Source organism: Tasmannia lanceolata, unplaced genomic scaffold, assembly GCF_043159265.1.
Source record: "Tasmannia lanceolata isolate RefF3 unplaced genomic scaffold, GAP_Taslan_0.1 ptg000015l, whole genome shotgun sequence".
Taxonomy (NCBI): Eukaryota; Viridiplantae; Streptophyta; class Magnoliopsida; order Canellales; family Winteraceae; genus Tasmannia; species Tasmannia lanceolata.
The window spans coordinates 40,470,214-40,487,845 of record NW_027518692.1 but is presented as its reverse complement, the minus strand read 5'-3'; the positions used below and the strand labels follow the sequence as shown (position 1 = coordinate 40,487,845).

The following is a 17,632-nucleotide window of genomic DNA, read 5'->3' as shown; positions in this document are numbered from 1 at the left end:
GTAAAAAGCATGAGACTTAATTTTCAAAACCAAGTAAAAAGAATGAGACTTTCCAGTTTTCACATCAGCAGCAAAAGAAACCCAAAAGCTAGGGTTTTTTCTCCTCTAAACTTAGCCGCCATCTCCACCTCCGATACTCCGGCTCCGCGGCTTCCGGCCCTCCACCTCATCTCCGGCTCCGCGGCCTCCAAGTCTCCAATCGTCCGCCTCTCCAACTATTTGCAGAAAACCTACTACAAGGAAATCGAAAAAAAAAAAAAAACAAGAGAAACAGGGAGACCGAGAGATAAAGAGTAGATTGAGAGAGGGAGATCAAGTAGAATGAAATGAGAAGGGAGAGAAGAAGGGATCAAGAGCTTGCCTTCCAATTTTCCACCCTAATCAAGTAAGTACCCAAAAAAAATAAAAAATACTTCATCTTCTTTTTAGTTTTTCTTGATTTTCTTTTGAAACCATTATCCTCATCTCAACTGTTTCGAGAATTCTCACAGATTTCGTGCCTGCTTACGTTTCTAGGTGAGAAGGTTTTGAGACTAAAATAGGCATCAAAGGCCCATGATTTTGGTATTTCTACTGAGGGTTTCGTTTGTGAGTTTTTTCTCTTTCTTTCAATTCAGAGGCGTTTGAAAACGAAACCAAAAACCGAAAATGAGAAAATCTGATGATTTCCAGTGAATTCAGTTTTCCGGTTAAAACCGAAAAACCGAATTCGGTTTTCGGTTTCGGTTCGGTTACTCACCTATTCGGTTTCGGTTTCGGTTCCAATTTTGTGTAACCGAAATATATTCGGTTTCAGCTTTTCGGTTTTTTCGGTTCGGTTTTAACTGAATACGCACCCCTACTCATAAATCCAAGCCAAAAGCAATTTTTTTTTGTGTGGTTTTTGGCTTGAATTTATAGAGAAGAGACAAGAGTGACACATCAACTGACATGCAATGATTAACCAAGAGACATCATGGTAGTCTCCACGGATTTTCTCTTCAGAAACGAACACACGCACGCACGCAAAGAAAAAGGCTTCTCTCCAGCAATCAAATTTATTGATTTACGGCAAATTAAAGCAAACGTTCAGCAGTAGTACTAATAATTATTATAATACTGATTTTAACTTTGTAATGAAACAAGGTTTAATCTGTATTAAACCACCTGACTTTTCTAATGAAACAAGGTTTAATCGGTTTCGGCATGAATTTCAGTCCTGTCCAAAACAAAAATTTCCGCTGAAATCCCGAAATTTCAGGCACAATTTGGTAGAAAGGCGTCAAATGTCGCTTTTTGGGCCAAAATTTCGACTGAAATTTTGTAAATAAATAAAAAAAAATATTTTAACTAAATTTTTGCCGAAATTTCGTCCATTTCAGTTTTGGAACATTTCGATTTCGGTCGAAATTTAAAACCTTGGTTAGGACTTAGGATAGCACCAACTTCTTGACACAGGCTATTGAAGTATAAATCATTAAATAACACTAACTCAAATAGCTTAAGCTTTTGGTGTAATTGGTTGTTTGACTTGTTTCACACAGGCCAAGATCAGCAAACGAGATTGCTGATACCTCTGCAAAGGTGTGGATAGAGAAGCATTGATAGTAGGAAATGGGTTACCACCATAGATACAGGCCAAGATCAGCAAACGAGATTGCTGATACCTCTGCAAAGGTGTGGATAGAGAAGCATTGATAGTAGGAAATGGGTTACCACCATAGATTGTAACATTCTTATTTGGGTCTCTTCTTGGTGCAGGAAAAAAGGAGGAAAAAGAGTAGCAGAAAGATCTTCCTACCTCGTTTACAAGTTCTTCCCACCTCTTTCCTTTGTGTCCGATTAGCTTGTGGATTGGGTTCGTGGAAACCCCTAGTAATCTCTATGGAACACAATAGATGATTTGTTTTAGGTGGAATGCTTGTGCTCTATTTCAGAACACAATAGATGTAGATTTTTTCAACATTAATGAGCGGAAAAATATTGTAAGTAAGATAGCAATTCATCAAATGTCATTTCATGGGCACGAAGAAATTCATTGGGTCCTTGGAGATTAGCAAGTATAACCATGAAAATCATGGACTCGCGGTAGGATATCTCCCTCTTTTAGGCACAAGCCAGGATCAGCAAACAAAATGCAGGATACTTTGGCCAAGTAAAGTCTAAATAATCAGTAATTGAAGGAAACAGGCTTCATCTTTAGATCATAGCAACCCTTACAGTGATTTTTCATCAGTTTTGCTTTCCGTTAGATTGAGACAACACAACCCCTTTTTGTATTGCTGTTTTCTGTAATAAAATCACTGTTTAAAAATGCATTAAACAGCCAAAAATATTTTCCTTGTTTATTATAAAGAATAAAGAGGATACAAAATTTCAAGTCTCTTCCTATAAGATCCTCCTCAGAACAGTTAAAAGGCTTGTAGATGACAGAGTTCTGAGGGCCTGACTCCATTCAATTAGGCAAACACATTGAGATGAATGACTAACGCTTTGTGCCAAGGATCCCTGTTGTAGCACACGAAATTCCATTGCTCTGAATCAGCAGCTGAATTTTCTGAGAAAGAGATGAGATTGCAACAGCAAAACATCCGATTTTGGGAGCCAATCATGCTATTTCACTACTCTCAGTTCCCACTTCTTATCTTCTGTGTGAGCATTCTTAAGTAGGGAAGCGACCGGGGTTTGCATTGTTATGGTTAGAGAGTAAGGAAACGAATAAGAAAACCCGACCGAGTTGCAGAAGAAGAGTTTTGTTGTCTCTGATAGTGTATGGTAAGAGAAGTTTAGAGCAGTAACAAAAAGGTATAAATAAGCTCTACCAAGGTTTGGGGTGTCTACGGATTGAAAGATTTCATAGTGGGACTGGCACCCCAATTCGAAGATCTGTGTGGAATTTTGGGAAAGAGAGCTCCATTGAACTGCTTCACCTTGCACAGATGGTCATCTCAACTAATGGGCTTGCTCATTTCCTCAAGTTTACAACTCGTATTAAGAAACAACCGTAAAAAAGAAGCCTCTTTGTTGGTACAGAAAGGAAGCTCCAAGTATCTCCCTCATTGACTCGAAAACTCACCAGTAATCGCCACACGAGCAAAACCCATCTCTAAAATGATGGAACCTGCTTGAATCCCTCACTGTAATTTCCCTTCCTACAATCTTCGAAATCATCTTAATAGCAGTATGGCAGTCTGTACATGCTCGCAAGTTCTTCATGACTCGTATTGGAGATCCGGGCGGTGTATTGATCAATGCAAAAGCAATCGCCAATCTCTCACTGTGATATCTCAGTGATTCAACTTTAATTTCCTTTTCCACATTGTGAAGAGCACAACTAGTATCCGGCATGTATCCTTCCTTATCCATTTGCTCAGACAACATGTCTAGCATTCGCCTAATCTCACCCGTTTCCAAGTGGGTCTCATCGTTGGCCGAGAACGAATATATTTTCTCTTTAATTTCAACCCAACTATAGGCTGGCTCCTTCTTAACTCCATGGTCTTTCATTAATTTCTTCACCTTTCCAACATCTTCCCATCGGCCGGCCTCCGCATAGATGTTCGACATGAGAACATAAGGAGCTGCATCACTTAACTCCATCTTGAACAGCTTATCTGCAGCCCGTTGTCCCAATTCTTGGTTTCTATGTATCCTACACGAATTCAGAATTGATGACCACATGATACTATCGGGCTCGAATGGCATCTTATCCATCAATTTCTCTGCCTCACCCAAACGTCCAATTCGCCCCAAGATATCAACCATACAAGCATAGTGTTCTCTCTTAGGATGGAGCTTATAGAACTTAGTCATGGAATCAAAGTATCGAAATCCTTCTTCTACAAGCCCACCATGACTACACGCGGATAAAACACTGAGGAAAGTGACTGAATCTGGTTGGATTCCCCATCGGAGCATCTCTTCAAATAAATTAAGAGCAGCCTTGGCATGCCCATTTTGAGAGTAAGCCGTGATCATGGCATTCCAAGAGACTAAATTCCGATCGGGCATCTCATTAAAGGTTCGAACTGCCTCTTTAATGCATCCACACTTGGCATACATGTCTAGAAGAGCGCTTCCCGCATACACATTTGACATATAGCCCGATCTTACTATGTATGAGTGCAGTTGTTTCCCTAATCCGAGTGATGCCAAACTCGACGAAGCTCTTAAGATGCTAGAAAACGTTGCTTGATCTGAGGTCACATTGGCCGCTCGCATATCGAAGAACAATTTCACAGCTTCCTCATGGAATCCTTTCTGAACATAGCCTGAAATCATTGCCGTCCACGAGACCGTGTTTCGATCATTTCGTTTCGAGAAAATCAACTCAGCACAATCCAAGAGACCACATTTGGCGTACATATCAATCAGAGAATTACCCACTAGTATGTCTGATTCAGCCGATGTTACAATTGTTTGGGCATGGATTTGCCTACCCATTTCTAAATCCGATAGAGTCGAAGCAATGCTCATGATGCTAGAAAATGGGAATTGCTTCCGATCAAACCCAGTAAACTGCAATTCTCGAAAGAGATCCAGAGATTCGTCACATTGCCCATTCCAAACATATCCAGTAATGATAACATTATATGAAACACCATCAAGTTCAGGCATTTCATCAAACAGTTTCCTTGCATCTGTTACACAACCGCACTTTGAATAGAAGTCGAGCAAAGCATTGCTCACAAACACATTCCACCCAAAATTAGTCTTGATGATAGCACCATGAATTTGTTGGCCAAGACCCAGATCGCCTAATCCGGTATAAGCACACAAAACACCCGCGAAAGTGAATTGGGTAGGTTTCAATCCTGAAATTTGCATTTCTACAAAGAGTTTCAATGCTTGGTCGGAGAACCCATCTTTCGAGTACCCCGCAATCAAAGCATTAAATGTCACACAATCTCTTTCAGGCATTTTCACAAACAGCTTGCGTGCAACATCAAGAAGGCCACATTTACAATAAGAATCAACCAAAGTATTACAGATCAGAAGGGTAGATTCATATCCTAATTTGACAACATGGGTATGAACTTGAATTAACTGATTAGAGTTCTCACCATCGTTACACGCTGACAAGAGGGAAACAAATGTGACATGATCCGGGTCGGTTCCGGACCTCCTCATTTGGGAAAACAAAGCGAATGCTTCTTTGGTTTGTTTGGATTGAGAATACCCGCCGATCATGATCGTCCACGTCACCATGTTCCGATCGACGGTGAGATCAAACAGCTGACGAGCTTCTTGAAGAGACCCAGATTTCACGTAGCCAGACATTAGTGTGTTTGTGGTGATTGTGTTTTTTTGAGACATTTTGTCGAACAGTTGGCGTGCCCGTGATAGTTCTCCGCTTTGGAGGAAAGATTCCATGAGATGATTCGATCGGAAGGTTTTGAGGTTGAACCCCGTTTTGATCATCTGGGCATCTACATGTTGTACGATGGTGGTTGAGGAAGGGCATTTTGGGGATAGTTTGGGGTATTTTGGGAATGATACAGGAATTGGAGAAGCAAGAGAGTGGAAGGTATTGGGTCTAAACGGTTTCATATGAAAATAAGATCTTTGGGTGGCTCAAGAGAGTTTTGCTTCTTTGAGCACATACGTGTATATTATGTTCCTTCTAAGGTCATGTTTGTTTTGGATTTTGAGAACGAATTGTGAGTTCAGAATTGATTATTGGAGTCAAATTTACATTTAATTTTGAGTTCAATAATCAGCTTTGGACTCACAATCGGTTCTAAAAATACAAAACAAACAGGACAAACAAAGCCCGGTGGAGTTGTTTTGGTGGCCAAAAGATCTGATCACGGAACAGTTGGCCAAAGAATGTAAACCCTTTTGCTATATATATATATATTTTTAGGTAATAAGCATATATCGGTAGTCTAGATGGATAAGATCCTTCAATCAGTTACATTAATCGATTGTGATCAATTTTTAGCCCTGTTTCGTTTGTGATTGTGACAACCGATTGTGTGCCACAAACCAAGTACTGGTCTCCAAATTCACGTTGAATTTGGAGTCCGATAATTGGTTAAGTGAATTTAGAGTCCGATAATTGGTTTGGGACTCACAATCGGTTTTCACAATCTCAAACGAAACAGGGACAAGTGCAGTTGTTTTTAAACTTGGTCTTTGTCCAAGCAAATTTTATCACGTAAATGCAAAAAAGTTTCTGAAAATACCTGTGTTTCTTAATCAAACCACGATGGAGGTTTGTCCCATTGAAATAGAAACCCGAAAAAACCTTCTAGAACATAAATTTGAGTCCAGTAATAGGTTTGGCCCTCGCAATCGGCTATCATAATCTTAAACAAACAGGCCTTAGATCGGAGGGTTAGGAGGTTTGTTGCATTGAAAAAAAGACCCGAAAAAACCCTCTAGATTGGAGGGTTAGGATCATCATATGGAAATGATCTTTGGTTCACAACCTATTTAGGTCGTAGCCCAACAAATGGACGGTTTAGATCATCTTATGAGTGGGTTTTGAAAAAGAAGGAATTTGTTAGGGTCCATCACCTAAGGTATTTTCATGGAACATCTGTTGCACGAGAGATCAGCCACAGCATGAATAATGACAATATCTGTTGGTTGCAATAGGCGTTCGGTGAAATGCATCTTTTGTGATGGACCTAGCAAATCCCTTGAAAAGGGGAAGTGATAAATCTGCCCCTCTTGATTAATTGGGAGTTGGGACACCCAACAGCAGTGTATGTGGCAATCAGCCCCATTGAATCACACGAGCTCCTCTACAGTCAATGATACACTACTGCTGGGTGTCCCAACTAATCAAAAGGGGTGGATATATCACTTGGGAATAAGAAAATACCGAAAAAGCTTTGTTTAGACTATAGAGGCATCAAAAATCAGGTACCCAATACTTTAAAAGAGGGGCCACTCTTTTAGGTAGCTCTAAAACAATTTGAAACTACTAATTACTACAAAAGCTCAAGCTGCTGGAGTTACTTCACAAATATCAAGGGCGTGAAGTCCTACACTGGAGTTCATACTCGGGCGGTGGCACCAACAAACAAAGAAACAAAACCCATTGAGACATTTTCTCGAACAGCTGGTCGCACTGCTTGCATCCCCATCCAACCCCACCCACAAAAAAAAAAAAAATGGTGGAAAGGTTCTTCTCGACGAAGCAAATGGAGCTCCAAGACAGCAACAAATCCAACCACATTATGCTTCTCTCCGGCCCTCCCTCCTGGTTCAACACTACATAACCCAACTCCCCCTTTGCCCATTTTTTCATGGTTTCATTAAATTAATTGTAAATTATACAATTTCGCTAACATCAATCATCTGCATTTGTAGTGGCAAAACTTCTCTTCTTTTCCAGTTCGCGTTTAATTCAGCTGTACTGAACAATTCTGGAAATGTCGTTTTTATCTGCAACAAGCGGAGATTAGAGACCAAGCCCCCCTTTTTATCCCAGGCAACCCCTCCCCTCTTTCTCAATTTTCATTTTTTGCTTTTAATATTTCTTATATACTTATTTTGATTTTTTTCTTTCCAGGGCATTGACCCAGCCTCGGAAGTATTTCAGCGAATACAGATGAAGTGAGAATTTTTTCTTTTCTACAAAGATCATTATTACTGTCTGTTATTATTTTTATCATGAAATTGATATTCACACTCCCTTGTTTTGATATTAGAATAACTCTATTTATTTTTCAACTTCTTTTCTGGGCTATTAAAAATTTGTAATCCCCAAATAATTTGTGGATAAAACCTATGACACAAGTCTGAATTAGTAGGGTGCCAATATTAGCTTCAGTCTAAATTAGTAGGTTGCCAATATTAGCTTCCTTAATTATTCTCTATGTTCTGCATTCTGGTTTCATGCTCATAAGGCTCTCTTTCTTTCGATGTAAAATGGGCCTGAACCAAAAATTTCATCCATTTTTAAGCCGGAAAATGGGTTTTAAAATTTGTTTTACACCCAGTTTACATTGAAAGAAACGGAGCCTAAAAGAAGAAAAAAAAGAAAAAAGAAGGAAAAGGTCAGCTTTTGAAACTCTAATTGGAGATGCATGGCATCTCACAGCTTACAAGTGGAGTAAGGAAAATCATCTACTAATTGTCGAACAACAGCTTCACTGTCACATGAGAATCAGTTTCTGAATAAAGGAGGCGCTTTGGGTCATTCCCCATTCATTTACAGGTATCTTGAAGATGATGAAGGGATCAAGAAATACTTTGCAGCGTTTCACCTGCACAAGACCTTTCCGATAGCGGTTGTTGTTGATGATTTTGGTGAATATTTCAATGACAGGTAATATTTTCCATACATTAAATTGTATTTGCTACATATAATACATACATAGACCCACACACATAAATGCATTTTAATTTTTTTGACAAGAACATGTATGTTAGATATAGGCAATGTGCAAGTCAAATAGTGGCATATGAATATTGTTTTTAGATGTCATTGGTAATTTCATCTTAATGCTTATGGCAGTTCAGAGAAGTGGTGTTTTAAAGTAAGAGAAAACCATCATCTTGTGTATATGAATGACGGCATGTGGATTCTGTTTCTGGAACCAATTCTGGTTTTGAGAACAACTGTTTTTTAAAACTATTATAGCCGATGTTTGCATAGAAGATTACATACAAATAGGGTATCCAAAGAGACCCAAAGCCTATCTGAGGATTTTTTTCACACCTTTTAAATGTTAAAGCAATATGAATTCTCATTAGGTGCTATTTTTCTTAATTAGCTATCATTTCCTTTTCACTTTTTGTTTATTTGTTGCCTCTATTCGAAGCATAGTTACGGGAAGCTCCCTGGTTGGGTCGAAAGTTCACTTTTAAAGCTAAATTCTCATCGTTTCCCAAATTTAATGGAAGCACACATCCATCACAATTCCTATGTAGGTGATTATTTTTTCCTAGTCTTTTCCCCTTTTGATAATGCCAAACGATTGCATTTAAAAATTAAAACACTCCAAAATATACTCTAAGGGAGTGTATTTAAAACTTAAAAGTTCATTTTAAGTTTCAAATAAAATTTATGTATTTTTTCCCCAAAAACTTGGCAAAATGATTAAAACTTCAAGCTTGTAAAACTATAAATCCCTAAAATTTGTAATTCTAATCAGCCGTAAAATCCTCTTTTACTACTTGCAACCCCTAACCTACATTGACTATTCGTTTCTAACCTTCTATAACCTATCTCTTCCTATGCACTTCTCCTTCGCTTCTGATGAGGCTTCCTATACACTTAATTACCACTTCCCATGATGCTCCCCATATGTTTCCTCTTTACTTTCCCCATTAACGTCCCTCCTTAGACATCCTGCTTCTCGCTTTCGCGTCCTACACTCCTTCTTGCATTTGCTTCCCAACCTATAACTGACACGTCAATCTTGTTTAGATCAGTGAATGGGTTAGAAGTCATTGTTTATATTGCTTTTTGGGAGAGTAATTTCAACTCTATCATCTTAGGTCAGGCTGTTGAATTAGCTATGTATGATAGATATCTCTTGCTATAAACTGAATGTCTTGAACCTTCTTGTCATTCGTCGCAAAATTTCAAATCTATAACCTACACAGAAATCTCAATTAGACCAATAAGTGGGCCAGGCAATCTTCTTGTTTATACTGCTTTTTGGCTGACAAGTTCAGTCCAGTCATCTTTTAGAGGTAAGTATTATCTGCTAGCAGAATTTCTTTGGCTGCAGAGTTTCTTAGGTCTTCTGTTGCTGCAGAAGAAAACCTGTCTATACCTTTCTACCATCTGTTCCAATAATCAGTTTCGGACTCTGTATATCTACTAGCAAAATTTCTTTGGCTGCTGTGTTTCTTAGGTGTTCTTTTGCTATAGAAAGAGCCTGTCTACCTCTTTTTACCATCTGTTCCAATACTCAGTTTTGGACTCACAATCAGTTCTCAAAATCCAAAACAAACAGGGCCTGGGAAACATAAAATAATCACTTCAGTTCTCTTGTATCCTTCCTATGAACACATTTCTTTGTAAATTTGAACAATGTTTCAGTACAGTACTTTGTCTTGCAGGAATTGCCAAGAGAGGTATGGTAATGCGAGAGGTAGAGATATAGCAATGGTTCGGACTCTTGCTCTATTTCGGGATGCTGTAACCCATGCAAAGTAAGTGATCACAGACCTTGGAATTTCTATACGGTTTCTACTGCATGATCTGCTTAGAAGGTTTCTTCCAACTTTCCCACCATTATCATGATCTCTTGCTTTCATATTTTTGTTATAGTGAAAGACTGAAATCTGGAGGGGCTTGCAAACTTCTGCTGTCTGATACTCACCTTGGAGACAGTCCAAGATTGTTATTCATATATAAGAGATGGATTCCATGCATTTTTACAGTTAAAGGTAAACCATTTGTCTACTCTAATGAGAACTTGACATGAAATTGCCATTTTTCTCCCAATGTCATGCTTTAAATGTAACTTGAGAATTGGGTCTTGTTAATTCTTCTAGTTAACAAATCTTGAAATGTGATTTTCCCTATTTTCATTGAAGGTGAGGGCTCAGCGTCATATCTTCTGGAGAGCAGTAGCTCTGCAAGCTCTGGTTCGAAGAAGAGAGTTGCTAAGTACTCAATAGCTCTTCAATATCTAGTGTTGGAGGAGTTAATTGAAGAATTTGACAGCTAACTTTTTGTTTTCAATTGTATGGGTTTGATATTTGAGAGATTATTCAAACAAATAATTGTAGTTTTGTGATCATATTGCAGAAATTATGAAAGGAAAATGATAAACGCAGTTCCTTGTTTCGATATTTGTCAACTAGGTTGGCAAACCGCAAACATATTATATATATGTATATAACATGCAAAATTATGTAAAGGCCACTGATACTGCACACTGCACTACCAAGTTTCAATAATTGCACAAACTCATCTTGTCTTTTGTTTTTTTAATTGGCTTCGCAGAGCTTCTTGGAAACTGTACTTACCTTTGACAGCTCTTTAAATTATAAAAGACAGGATGAGTTAGTGCATTTATCCAGACAAGGCAATGCCAATATCAATGGCTTGTGTAAAATGAAAATCATAGAAAATGTGAAATTATTATTCATAGATAGAAAGATAAGAGAAGTAAATTTTCTATCCATCTGTAATAAGGTGTATCAAAGGTTTGGATAATTGAACAAGTGGCATCCGCTTGTACTTCTAACACCCCACTTTTTTCTCCAAGAAAAAAAAAATATTATGATTAAGAATACTAACCAATTTTCTAAAATTATGTTGTGTAAAAAATAAATTCTGTTGGGAAAACATTCTTTTGGCTCTGTTTCTTTCAGCGTAAAAAATGGACGTAAAATTTGTTTTATGTTAGAAACGGAGCCTTTTGGGAAATTATTTCCTAGGAAAAATTTATCAAAAGTCTACGATTTAGAGTGAACCGATATAGTTATGGACTTATGGCTTATTTCAGGTCCTTGTATATAAAACTTGGATTGTGGTTGTTCAAATAACTTTTTTATCATGTCAAACAGTGGAAGAGCATGAAATTTTGGAATATTTTTTTCCTGATGCAACTTTTCATAGAAGTCCCGGCAAACCAAACAGGGGCTATATGAACATAAATTAATTATGGGTAAAGCCGCATTATGAACTACGGATTAGGCTTATCCTTATGGATTGCTCAGTCAGTATTTTTTACGGTGTGAGAGAGAGAGAGAGAGAGAGAGAGAGGTGAAATTTATCATTTCCCAGAAATTAATTATGGGTCCGAATCTGTAAAGAAACAATAAAAAAAAAGGAAATATTATTAGCACAACCATATTTTGATACTCGCACAAACCCAGCTGTCTTTTCTTCTTTAATTGGCTTATGAGAGTTTTTGGGAAATAAAATAACCTTCTGAAAAAGCTCTTAAAGCCCTTTAAATATTACAGGACAAACATGTGGAGCATGTTTATCAAAATATTGGTGGGCTGAAATCATTTCCCTTTGGTTGTGCTGATATCTTCTGGTTATCCATTAGTTATAGGAGCGCAACCATTATTTAATAATTGCACTAATTCGGTTTGTCTTTTCTTTTTTAGTTGCCGTGTGAGACCATTTTGGGAACTATAAGAATCTTCGACAGCTCTTTCAACAATAAAAGACCCAACTCGGTTGTGCTAGACCAAGTGGGTCCCGTTGCAAAAGCGAGAGAAAAGAACCGAACTCAATGATTTCAGTTTCCGTCCTTGGTTTAAGCAAAAGTGATGGTCCCCACAAAAAATACATATTAAACTCTCTCTCTCTCAAATTTCAGGTGGCATCTGAGAGAATATTAGCAGTTGCAAAGAGACCGTGAGCAAAAAAAATCGCAGAGCTTTACTACCTTTAGCCTTACCAAAACTCCTTCAAATCCGGTCCAAAAAAAATTAGACAAGAAAAGAGAAAAAATAAGAAAATAATAAAAAAGACTCATCTCCTCTCGCTTTCTCATTCTCTTTACCTTTCTTTCACAAATCTCTAATTATTTCCTTTCCCCATTTCTCCTCTCTGCTTTTTATTTTTTTTATTTTCTAGGGTTTCAAGTGTTTTCTAGGGCTTCTTCCTAGGGTTTTGATCTGAGAGGCATTTGATTTGGATCCGTCTGAGTTGTTTTTAGGAGCTTGAAAGAAAGGAATCTTGTTTATCGGTGGATTTTATTCATTCATGGCGGGTTTTGAGATCCTCTTGCATTGAACTAAGAGGCATTGATTTAGGGTTTTGGTGTGATGTTGATAAGGATTAGTTGCGAAGCCAAGGAAAAAGATCGCGGCTGTCAAGATGCTTTTCTCGAAGCTAGACGATTCTCCAATGTTTCGGCAACAGGTCTGATTTCTGAGCCAATGCGTGTTTGGCTTGTTTTTATTGTTTGATTTTTTGTTTGCTTATCTGTGCTTTATTTTGTTTGCATTTTGTTGGGACTCGAATGATGGCTATGGAACCTACTGTTGAAGTATAAATGATTAAAGGGTTTTGTTAATCAGTGCCCTTGTTAATGTGCATTGGAAACTTAATTTTACACATGTTTTGAGATCTTGACACTTTTTATTTATTTATCAAAACATGTGTGAAATTACATTTCCAATGCACCTTGATGAGTGTTCTTAGCAAAACAGAGTAATTGGTTGTTTCACAACTACTTCTTCGAATCCATGTATAGGAAATGCTGAATCTTTTGGAAGTTTAGATGTGGACAGACCTAAACACGTAGAGTTCATCTTTATCTTACTATTTGCCGGCCGTTTTTTCCTGTTAAGTTGCTGAATTGAGCATAGCTATCAGGGAAAACCCCACTCGAAATCTCTCGTTTTGTTGACATTTGAATGGCTGTGTGAAACAACCAATTACTTCAAAAACTTAAGTGGTTATTTAATCATTTATACTTCAACACTCCCCCTCACATGTGGCCCCACTTTTTTTTTTTTTTTGGGTTAGCTGTACATGTGGATATTTAATATCAAGGAGTTGGTGGGTTTTGAACCAGGACCTTCTCTGAGGCTATAGCTCTAATCCCATGTGAAACAACCAATTACTCTAAAAGCTTAAGCTGTTCAGATTGGTGTTAATCATTTATACTTCAACACATTCCCTCACATGTGGGCCCTCTTTTTTTTTTTTTTTTTGGTTGGCCGTGCACACAGATTTTTAATATCAAGGACTTGTTGGGTTTTGAACCCGGGACCTGCTGTGAGGCAATAGCTTTGTAACCATGCGAAACAATAAATTACTCCAAAAGTTTAAGCTATTATTGGTGTTAATTAATCATTTATACTTCAACATGACTTTACTTGTTTGATTGATGCACATGTATCGCTGACAGACGCAGCGTTCTATGAAAGAGGTAGTGTTTAAATAGTTCTTATGCTAGTGGTGTGGGTACTGCGATTAAATGCCAGTCTGTTTATCTGTTGTTTAGATGGTAAAATAGCAATCACTGTTCTCAATTATTTTCTGAAACAAGCTTTTCCTCGATATTCTCTTGCCTTTTGTTCACGTTGCCTGCTATTTGATTGGTTTGTCATACGTAACTCACATATTTTTACATTGCTCTATATCCTCATTGACTTGGGTATTAATATTTTCTGGTATTCAGTTTGTACTTTATTTTGTCTGGTGGTTTTTTTTAAATACCTGCTAATAAAAAACATTTGATTGCTTTTCCTTTGCTTGTTCTGAATATAGACTCTTCTTCTTGTGGCAAAATAGGTTCAATCTTTAGAGGAAAGTGCAGAATCATTAAGGGAGAGAGGTCTAAAGTTCTACAAAGGATGCCGAAAATATACGTATGTCTATATTTCTACACCTTCTTATTTATCTTGTTTTATTAATGTCGTTAGTACCTCCAGATGTTTTCTACTTTCTTGGGTGGAAAAATAAACTTTTCATTAAGAAATGAGACGGCCTCAGGCTGTGCCAAACTTTTTTCCATTGACTAGTTTCTGCCATAGAAGCCAGATACCAAGATGTCTGCTGACGAATTGCTCTCGCAAAGGTATGGTCGGCCGACCAATTCAACAGACAGGAGATCACTGGAAAACAGTTCTTCAAGATTAGGTTTGCTATCCAAGGGATATTGTCGTGGTTGTTGATTGCTTTGATGACTTATTCTGATTCTCCCTCTATCTGCACCTGTGATTCTGTGAGTAATTCAACGGATTCATAAGTTTAAGACCTTCCCTTAAAGGAAACCGAAACTGGATTGGGTGTCGAGGAATAAAATAACCAGCAGGTTGTCTTCCCTCATATTCATGGATAATACCACTTGCGCCAGCATCATCTGAATTCCGCTTTGAATTTCCATAAATATTCAATTTAACCCAATTAACAGGAGAAGAGCTCCATTTAACTTGAATAATCAAGGTCTTCTTTATGAGAGAAAAATCCAAAACAAACAGGAAATAAGGGGATGGGTTCGACATTCCTATTCAATTATCAAAATCCAAAACAAACAGGAAATAAGGGGATTGGAGTTTGATAATTGATTTTTCTCTAGTTTCCAATCCCCTTATTTCCAACACCGTCTACAGTAAAGTCACCTTGGACTGGAGAATCCTCTGTGTCGGGACAAAGTCCTGCAATCTGCTCCATTGGCTCAAAGAGCACAATTGGCTCAAAGATAGGGCAATCCTCCACATTATGCTCTTGATCATCCGTCTCAGGTAATGGCTCATCGGTTAGATCACTCGCCTTAGACTCATGATGGTGCTCTGTCGATTCCGTTGATGGATTAGCCTCATGTGGCTTTGCCACAATATCTGCACCGACTGCGGAAGTGTCAAGCTCGTATTCTAGATACATGGAACAACTAGTACTTATAGTTATTCTTGCAATTAAATAGAAAACGTTATAGGTTAGTACTAGAAATTTTTTTGAGCTAAAAACTTCAAGAACCAACACATGTACAAAGGAAAAATGGTTAAATTACACACAGAGAAGATCCAAAATCAGATAGAATCAACTAAATAACTAAAGATCTATAACCACTACAAAAGAGAGGAAAAAAATATAGACGGAAGTTACACGGATTCTTGGAGCCATGGAGAGAGAGAGAGAGAGAGAGAGAGAGAGAGAGAGAGAGAGAGAGAGAGAGAGAGAGAGAGAGGAAATATAACAAACCTAGAAAAACCCTAACCAAATCCAAACCAAAATAAATCCCCCCTCAAAATAAAAAAACACCCAAATTAGTAATGCTTTAGCAGAGTTTGCACAACAGGAACAAGAGATTAGAAACATAACAATCAAGAAGAGGAGTAACGAAATGAGCCTTCGTTTGACTGCTGCGAACAAGACATTGAAGGGGCTTTGATGAGTTGCATGGTGTTGGGTGCATGAGCGAGATTTCGCAGAGGGAGGAGATATTAGAGATATGAGGGAGAAATGTTGAAGCGGGAGGTTGCTACAATAGTGAGGAAATGGCTCGTTTTCCTATGCTTGGAGAAGGAAACCCTGGCGCAATGTTACATGGAATGCGATTCATCCTAATACGCGGTACAGGGTATGATGGTAGCACGGTATGCGGTATGATGAGGGTAGGCTTAGTTGGTTCAGTATTGGGGTAGCAGATTGATTTGGAGCGCTAATTTGAGTCGCTCCGATACTCTCTCTCTCTCTCTATATATATATATTATTTGGAGTTAAAATTCAATTATCAAAATCCAAAACAAACAGGAAATAAGGGGATTGGAAACTAGAGAAAAATATTAAATAAAGTGAACTTTATGAGTGTTGAGAAATGGATCAGGTAAGAGGAAGAAGAAGAGAGTGAATGGAGAGAATGGAGTCTCCACTAAGGAGCTCTCCCATGTAATATGATGTATATAGGCCCAAGTTAAGGCTACATGGTACAAAGACTACAATGCCCCTCAATATACACGTAATGACCAAAATACCCTTCAACACCCCCTCAAGGCGGAGTGTATATACCGTACAACCCCAGCTTGTTACGAAGAAAACTACAACAAACAACCATAATACCCATATAACAACAAAAAACAATAATCCCATACACACGCCAGCTTGGTACAACACTCCCCCTCAAGCTGGTGTGGTGAATACATGGTGAAAAACATAGCAAAAAAGGGCAATAGCCACAATGAGTACAACGGCAAGATCAACGGCCACCAAAAATAACTTCTCCCCCTGAATCAACACTACTGCCAGAGCGATCACCACGGAGCCTCCCCTTGAATCAATGCACAGCCAACTAATCTACATACGCATAATGATCGAGCGGAGGTGTCTCGGCAGTAAAACGACAATGATCCATCGAACAAAAGAAGCACATTAAAGGCGCGCAAACGGACAATGGCAAAGCACCACGAGCGGAGACCGGGTGAACAACAAATCGCCAATAGAAGAAGTCCAACCACCAGAAATGTGAGAGGAACCAACCAACGACGACGGACATCTCGTTGTTTGGAGAAACAACGAACCAACGACGACGGACAATGTGTCGCCTGGGGAGACAACCAACTAACGACTGCGAACATCTCGTCGCCTGGAGAGACAACCAACCAACGACATCGGACAGCACGTCGCCTGGAGTGACAACAAACCAACGACGGGGCACATCCCTTCGCCTGGAGAGAGATAACCAACCAACGACGGTGGACGACACGTCGCCTGGAGAGACAACCATGAACCAACCAATTAAGGCGGACAATACATCACATGGAGAGACAATCAACCAAAGACGACGGATAGCACGTCGCTTGGAGAGACAACCAACCGCCGACGGCGGGCAACACATTGCCTTGAGAGATAAGGCTGAAAGCAATGCTAACAATCTGCCATATAGCCTTAGACAATGCGAAGACCAAAAGCAACGCTAACGACCAGGCATATAGCCATAGGTAAGGGTGTCAATTTTGGCTCGGGCTCGGAAGCTCGCTCGAGCTCGGCTCGAATCCTTAACGAGCCGAGCCGAGCCGGCTCGCCAGGCTCGTTAAGCTTAACGAGCCGAGCCCGATTTAGGCCAGGCTCGGCTCGGCTCGTTAAGAATTTAATATATATATTATATATTAATATATACACTAAAAGGGTTGTCCAGGGAGTGAAAGGGGGAGGCAAAGTATGTCACTTCATTTTTGGAACCCCATTTGTTACTTGGACCACCCCCCATAGTGTAAAAAAAGTAGTCAAATTACACTAGATAGGGCTGTCCAGGGAAGATGAGGG

General features: G+C 38.8%; 3 protein-coding genes across 4 annotated transcripts in view; 2 read left to right on the top strand and 1 right to left on the bottom strand.

The window, feature by feature from the left end:
• Positions 1–2,156: 2,156 nt before the first annotated feature.
• On the bottom strand, positions 2,157–6,110 carry LOC143847251 (Pentatricopeptide repeat (PPR) superfamily protein). Its single transcript, XM_077356016.1, has one exon. It carries the CDS (start codon positions 5,527–5,529, stop codon positions 3,052–3,054), a length of 2,478 nt encoding a protein of 825 aa, XP_077212131.1. The 5' UTR covers positions 5,530–6,110; the 3' UTR covers positions 2,157–3,051.
• A 493-nt stretch (positions 6,111–6,603) lies between these two features.
• LOC143845687 (tRNA dimethylallyltransferase) lies at positions 6,604–10,730 on the top strand. The gene is made up of 7 exons (XM_077354094.1): positions 6,604–7,195; positions 7,303–7,423; positions 7,505–7,548; positions 8,153–8,263; positions 10,009–10,101; positions 10,220–10,338; positions 10,489–10,730. Exons 1-7 carry the CDS (start codon positions 7,104–7,106, stop codon positions 10,620–10,622), a joined length of 714 nt encoding a protein of 237 aa, XP_077210209.1. The 5' UTR covers positions 6,604–7,103; the 3' UTR covers positions 10,623–10,730.
• A 1,450-nt stretch (positions 10,731–12,180) lies between these two features.
• Positions 12,181–17,632, top strand: part of LOC143847250 (ADP-ribosylation factor GTPase-activating protein AGD3-like) — a 47,658-nt gene continuing 42,206 nt past the window's right edge. The window contains exons 1-2 of one of the 2 annotated variants that reach the window (XM_077356015.1): positions 12,181–12,781; positions 14,162–14,238. In XM_077356015.1, coding sequence (XP_077212130.1) covers positions 12,737–12,781; positions 14,162–14,238 — 122 coding nt within the window. In that variant the 5' untranslated portion in view covers positions 12,181–12,736. The remainder of the gene's footprint in view (positions 12,782–14,161; positions 14,239–17,632) is intronic. The other variant, XM_077356014.1, reaches the window with a different exon arrangement.

Bases quoted from the DNA above. Each gene is read 5' to 3' on its own strand.
- LOC143847251 (XM_077356016.1), bottom strand. From the start codon at position 5,529: ATGAAACCGTTTAGACCCAATACCTTCCACTCTCTTGCTTCTCCAATT.
- LOC143845687 (XM_077354094.1), top strand. From the start codon at position 7,104: ATGGTGGAAAGGTTCTTCTCGACGAAGCAAATGGAGCTCCAAGACAGC. The intron at 7,196-7,302 runs GTTCAACACTAC...CTGCATTTGTAG, and splicing joins CTCTCCGGCCCTCCCTCCTG to TGGCAAAACTTCTCTTCTTT. The intron at 7,424-7,504 runs GCAACCCCTCCC...TTTTCTTTCCAG, and splicing joins AGCCCCCCTTTTTATCCCAG to GGCATTGACCCAGCCTCGGA.